General features: G+C 34.3%; 1 protein-coding gene across 1 annotated transcript in view; it reads right to left on the bottom strand.

Moving 5' to 3' along the window:
* LOC135215644 (uncharacterized) overlaps positions 1-7,500 on the bottom strand; it is a 34,053-nt gene that overhangs the window by 6,702 nt on the left and 19,851 nt on the right. The window contains exons 5-8 of the mRNA XM_064250564.1: positions 5,485-5,623; positions 4,844-4,920; positions 4,006-4,185; positions 1,765-1,863 (exon numbers count right to left, since the gene is read on the bottom strand). Of these exons, the coding sequence (XP_064106634.1) occupies positions 1,765-1,863; positions 4,006-4,185; positions 4,844-4,920; positions 5,485-5,623 (495 nt within the window). The remainder of the gene's footprint in view (positions 1-1,764; positions 1,864-4,005; positions 4,186-4,843; positions 4,921-5,484; positions 5,624-7,500) is intronic.

Raw genomic sequence — 7,500 nt, 5'->3', positions numbered from 1 at the left:
ACATTCATGTCTCTTTTGGAAGACAAGTCCTTAAAAGGATCGTTTCTAAGAAAATATATTCTTTCTTTAAAATGTATATCCTTGAAAAGAATGTCTTAATCTTCTTTTAAAATTTTTATGAAAAAAATATAGTATATATTCCTTTAATTTTGGGAAAAGTTTATTTTTCTTCGGGTTTCGAAAACGTTTTGAGCCATTTTTGATAACCGCCTTCCGTCATATATTTACTCACACAACCTAACTGACTATTCATAGCCATAAGGAGGCTTCAGCTTCCATTTTAAAGACACCAAAATTCTGCAAAAATTGATTTTTTTTACGAGAACATAACTACATACTGTGAAATGACATATGGTAACCTGATTTAGTTAAACGTGCTTAATCGCCATGATTAATGTTTGTAGTTGAAATGAAAGCTATTGCATTTGTTTTGCAAGCAGCATTGCATAATACATTTCATTGCCTGCTTGTCAAAATGAGGTCTGGTTACGAGAGTCACGTTTACAATAAAGTAGTTACCCCAACCGGAATTATGAAGCAACGAGTATTAAGGAATGTAATGATAAACATAGTGTGCATTATGAAAGAAACATTTGATGATGAGCGGAGGTGATATTCATGTCCATTTATGTATTTGCGAATACTTTTGAAATGTTCGCATTTACATTTGTGATGTAATTACCCTTCAGTTCATTTCAAATCTCTTTGCTGATCTTGCAAGCAGGTAACTTTCAAAAGGAAAAATACAAACTTTTTGCTGGAAAAAAAAATTAGCTATCAAGGAATTTATATCAGACATGAGAATTATTAGTTCCTGGCTTCACTGCCATCCAGTAGACTGCCTTCGAGATTATATATTACATACTACCAGGTTTCTATTCAAATAAATACTTAACCATTTTTTCAGACCCAACTGATTGGAGAGAGAGAGAGAGAGAGGTCCCTGGTTTCGAAACACATGTATCTTAATTTTATCACATATCCCAGGCATGAAATATTATTTTACGATTCTTTAACGAAAAAAACTGAACATTTTTTTCACAGACCTTAGAAATTATGGAAAAATAACAAGCATGGAAAAAGATTATAAGTAGACGATTCCAAATGATGTCAGGTAGTTAATAAGAAGCGCTGTAAAGAAACGCTCTTATTTCTGACCCAGCAAATGGCAAACTAACTCAAAGTAACATATGAAATTTACAAGGTAAAATACAGAGAAATTTACAGTCCAATGCCACCTTTCATTAGTGTCTGGTTATCATATTGGTGACTGAAGTTAAACCACAGGTAAATCCATATGGTTGTGTCTGCATTTACATTAATTCACAATAATGATAAATATACCCCCCTCGATTCGAAATATACACTACACATTCATCACACTCATAAAGCTGTATACATACGAGTACATACGTATTATATGTATATATATATATATATATATATATATATATATATATATATATATGTATATATGTATGTATATAATACAACACACACACACACACACACACACACACATATATATATATATATATATATATATATATATATAATATATATATATATATATATATATATATATCTATATATCACGCTGGAAATGTTTTCCAGGAAATCCCTATGCCAATTATAGCCTTCAAATCTCTTTAACCTCATAAATTTCGACGTAGATCACAAACGTGCTTATGCCTTCATACACTCTTTCACGTTATACCATTCAAGTCGAGATAACGGGAGATCTGGGCGAAGGCGTCTACTTACGATCAACAATGATGGTCCTATTATCCGCTCTGTTGTCCCAGTCAATCTGAGCCTGACTGCAGATGTTGGTGTAATTGGGGTTGTGGACCGAGCTGTCGTCTGTTGGCGAAGAAAGAGAAACGATGACTAAGTTAGTTAATCATATAACTAATATATGCGTTGCATATTATGAAGTTGGAATTCTCGCTGTAACTTGCTGGAGTGATGAGTTGGAAATTTTAACACACTAATATAGACTCTGTCCCATGGGAGTTCAGATCCCTTACACATCTTCAGTTCATGAAATACAAGGTAGTAATTGATAATAGCACATATGTGTAAGTGTGTAATATAAATATAATATATATATATATATTATATATATATATATATATATATTATATATATGTATATATATATATATATATATATATATATATATATGTATATATATAATATATATATATATATATATATTAATATTATATATATAATATATACATATATATCATATACATACACATATATATATATACACACACACACACACACTATATATATATATCTATATATATATATATATATATATATATATATATATATATTGCACGCTTACACATATGTGCTATTATCAATAACTACCGTGAATTTCAAAAACGTATATAATTATATGTAATATATATATATATATATATATATATATATATATATATATATATATATATACATATAATTATATCGTTTATGAGCAGATCTTCTATCAGAACTTATTCCTATTCATTTTTTTTGTATGCGTTCCTCGCCCACAAAGAAATGGACTTAAAATCTGTTCATTCTACTGGGCTATGCCACCATCGCACACACAAATACGTACATTTATATATATATATATAAATATATATATATATATATATAATATATATATATGTATATATATAATATATATAATATATATATATATATATATATATATATATATATATATATATATGTATATATATGTGTGTGTGTCTGTGTGTGTGTGTGTGTATGTATGGTGTGACCATATTATCAAAGATGCAAACGATGAGTGGAGCCCTTTGTCCATTATGTGCGCATTAAGGTAGTGAAAGCTACAATAGAGGCAGGTCTGAGCTATAGACGTAAGTGTTAAGAGCAAAAGTAAATTTGAGATCTGTGGAAAACAATTGTTGTATGTAAGGAGGGTAGATAATAGATAAATTGAAAATTAAAAACACAAATAGCTGACGGGATTACATGACGGGACTATGAACGTACTGGATTTATGAAAGTACAGTGCAGGATCGAATGTGAATGAAAGAAAGCAGAGAAAGCTACCGAGGTGAAATGATTGTTGTGTGGTAAGGAAAGTATGGCAGGATTTGAGATGTAGTGGTACGAAGGTGCTTCATAGAAAAGTAATAGTTATCATTGGGTAAAAGGAGGAAATATTTAATCGAAAAGGCCTCAGTATCCAGAATGTTCCTGAAACCTATCAATGTTGAAAGTGAATCAGTGTTTATAGGAGAAGTGATTAACATTATTTCTTAAAACCCGTGTTTAAAGCAATTTCAGTGTACTAAATACCATTAGATTATTTGAATTTTAGGAGTCTCACTAACAATTGTATCAACATTTTTAATATCAACTTTTCTTTGTTTTATCGGGAAACTACAAAGAGAGACAGAAGGGTCGACAGAAATTACCAGGAGTGAAAAAATATTACTAAAAAAAAAAAAGTAGATTCACATCAACCGTGCATCTGATATCTAGGCCAGTCCCTTACGACGCTCCTGATTGGCTGTTGATAAGCCAATCACAGGGGTGGAAACTCTCAGTCTCTCTCGAGAGTTCGCATTGGCAGGATTCATGCTCCACTATACGAAAGCCTAAGCTAAACTGGAAAAATCAACACTGGCTCTTTAACAGCCATGAAATGACATCAATAAGAAATGCAAAATATTATAATAATAATAATAATAATAATAATAATAATAATAATAATAATAATAATAATAATAATAATAATAGTGTACTTAGGAAGCAGACCCTCTCTCAAGCATACTTTATTAAAAGTAATGGCTACTTCAACAGCGTTACACTTGTAGAGATTCTTCTCTATTTTGCGAATAGCGGCTTTTTCGGTGCTACTTAAACAGGCTAGTAGAGCGCCTATAGAGGTCATGGTAATAATAATAATAATAAAAGCTGTAGCGCTAACAAAGTCATGTTTTGAAAAAAGAGACAGGCGTTCATACTCACAACATGGCATGTCTGTGATCCCGGTGTCTGAGTAAGGACCGTCAATGGAACCTTTCTCGTGGTCGTAGCAGTAGCAGAGGCCGTCAACACAAAACAGCGGGTCAAAGTTACCATTCACGAGGCACCGGAGTCCTTCAGTGAGACCTCGGCTTTGTGTGTCTGACCAGTAGATGGCGCACTCTGTCAAAAGAGATTGGAATATGACTTGGCAAGTGGAAATTTTCTTCATTTTTTAGGTATCTATAAAGAAAACTACTGAGAAGACTATTTGTTAGTCCGTCCGCACTTTTCCTGCTCGCCCTCGGATCTTAAAAACTATTGAGGCTAGAGGGCTGCAAATCGGTATGTTGTTGGAATATGACTTGGCCACCTTGGATCTTAAAAACTATTGAGGCTAGAGGGCTGCAAATCGGTATGTTGGTCATCCACCCTCCAATCATCAAACATACCAAATTGCAGCCTTCAAGCATCTGAAGTTTTTACTTTATCTCTGGTTAAAGTTAGCCGTGATCATGTGTCTGGCACCGCTATAGGCACCAACAACACAGGCCGCCACCGGACCGCGGCTGACGGTTTCATGGGCAGCAGCTGAGAGTTTCATGGGCCGTGGCTGAGAATTTCATTCAGCATTATACGCTGTACAGAAAACTCGACTACGTCGAAGAAACTTCGGCACAGCGTATTTTCCACTTGTTTCTTCAGGTTTACGATCGTTAAATGGTACGCCCGCACTGCAGTAAAACTTAACCGGTAGAAAATGAGGTATAATAACTAAATAAGGAACAAAAAAGGTTAACAAGAAATGTACATAATGCAGCCCACTGAAGTCATCACCTACCACAGTCCATTCCGTCGAACTCGGTAACGGAAGCCTCCCCGAAGAGCCGGGTATTGCCCTTGTCAACGCAATAACACCTGCGATGGAAAATGAAAAAATAGAGAAAATTATAAACATTTCATTGAGTGTATCCCTTTCCTTCACCCTTTTTTCTCAAAAGAGGTATTTTCTATCATGAATGTTCAAGTAAATATAATCAAAATCTAATATCTTTAAAATCACTTATTGCTTCTGAGTACTGTACAGTAGAATTCTGATTGGCTTATTATGAAATATAAATAATTTTCACCTGATCAAAAACAATGCGATTAAAATTTTCTCCTGCGGATGTTAAAAATAAATATCACGCGGAATTAATAATGAAGGTGGAATGCTAGTTATAAAGATTAGGGCGATTAATGTCAATGAAAGGAAGCGTTAGGGAGTAAAATATTGTCATTATCTGGCATCTGACATTTCAGTGTATGTCTAATGACAGAAACAAGAGATTTTATGAATAAAAATGGTATTGCAAGCAATTCCAATGAAGAGAGTTGGTAGCATGGATGAGTGTTTTCTTTCACTGGAACGTCACCTGAACAGTTAAATATCAAACATATCATCTGACTTTTCAGAAACTTCCGAAGCCCTACGGTACTCACGAGCTTCCGGGGCTGCACTGACGCCCTGCGTAGGAGCCATCGTCGTTACAATTTGGTCTGTACTGTCCCGGACCGACTGTGCCCTCTTCCATGGCCGCATCGTATTCGACGGCCAAGAAAATGCATTCGTGTGCTGTATCTGAAGAAGCAAGTGAATAGAACAGGCATTCCTGATCACTAGGGCAGAAAATCAGGTAAATATCTTGAGAGTTTTGTGTTGGTTGGTCTATGATACTTCAAGAGATCGTGTGGAAACAGTTCCTGATAACTACTTGCACGTTACTTGCAGTTAGGATGTGGTATTCTTTGAAAATGCTTCAGCAAACAGTTTGTAATAGCCCCTGTAGATTATTTTCTCAAATTTTTCTAGTTACGGATATTTTTTTGAGCCATGTGTTTTGTGAATTTGAAAAAACAGCTTACGAAATTACCTTGTGTGTTTTGCTTTCTCATACAGTTTTATATATATATATAAATCGTTCAGTAAGTAACGTTATCTTGAAGGCAGTTTGTGAAAAGTATGCATGGAATTCAGAAAATTATAAAAGCTTGTGTAGACACAAGCATGTACTTTATGATACCTATCAATTTATCATTTATTAAACAGTTTGTTTGTCAGCTTTTTAAGCTACATATTTAGTAGAAAGTTAGAGATGGAAGCCGCGTAGTACTCATTAAGTTGCTTTTTTAAATATTTTTGTATATTTAGTGACAAAAATGTAAGATCCTTAGACGAGAACTTTATAACTGCCACATTATAAAAGAAAAATCAAGGATAAACAGTTGAAATGAAGTTGCAAAGCAGAAATTCCAAACTAGCTGTCGAGTAATATTCAATTACAAAAACAAATATCCTTGTTCCCTTAAGTTTTAGTTTAGGCTTTTGTATTATTTTTGAAGCATTTTTGTTCATGAGGAAAAGTAGCAAAACACCAAAAGGCAAAAAGTTGTTTGTATGAAAAAGGCCATGAAAATTACGGTTATACATTTATCTCATAACAGGAGCGTCAAAGTACGATCAAAATATTTTACCTTTACACTACCCGAGCACTTATTCACTTAACCTTGGACTGGTCATAGAGTGAAATAGCCTGTCATGTAATTGCACTGGATGTGTTTAGCTTCCTAATTATTTTTCAGCCTCTCTCTCTCTCTCTCTCTCTCTCTCTCTCTCTCTCTCTCTCTCTCTCTCTCTCTCTTTCAAAGCTGACGGACAAAATGTGCCCATAACAAAGGATTGCTATATCTAATCGATCATTTTCGTTTCATAATTATTTTCCGTTCTCTCTCTCTCTCTCTCTCTCTCTCTCTCTCTCTCTCTCTCTCTCTCAAACCGGACAAACAAAGAATTCTCTCAAAACAGTGGAACGCCATAACATCTAATTGCTCAATTTCTTTCCACGCAAGAGGGATACACTGTATCAATATATAAATATTGATAAGAGACTGAAATTCAGGAATATTTTCACTTCATGAAATGCATCGCAAATAGGGTTCTTTGGACGCGGGAAATGAATTTTTAGAAAAAAACGAAATTGTTCATTAATGAGTTCTTTATCTACTGCTGCTATATTTCATGCTTGTAATTGTGATTTTAAATTGACGAACGAGAACTGCGATAGTCCAGTATGCTTTGTAATTAGAGGTGGAAGGTTAAAGGTTAACTACTTGGATTCAGTCTAACAATGATCTGCCCTTTCAGTGCACATTGAAATCTGGCAACTTGAGTTGAACAGACACGTAATTAAACGAGAGACTATACAAAAATAAGTTTATTTCTGAATAACTATGAAAATTGCCATATGTTGAGGTTAAAATGAAGTGTGGTTGTAGTGCAATGCTTAAGCTGTCACTCGGTCGAATACACACCACACCATCAAACTCTCTGAAAACAGTTCTTCTCTGGCTGTCGTATTCCAGAATTAATCCATTCCAAGTTGTCAGGCCTTTCAACCTTTGATTTCCATCTGGCGCTTTGTCACCGCGCTTGCAGTGTTCCTCGCCCACTGTTCTAGG

The sequence above is a fragment of the Macrobrachium nipponense genome, chromosome 5 (genome assembly GCF_015104395.2).
Source record: "Macrobrachium nipponense isolate FS-2020 chromosome 5, ASM1510439v2, whole genome shotgun sequence".
NCBI lineage: Eukaryota > Metazoa > Arthropoda > Malacostraca > Decapoda > Palaemonidae > Macrobrachium > Macrobrachium nipponense.
This window is presented reverse-complemented; position numbering and strand designations above follow the sequence as displayed.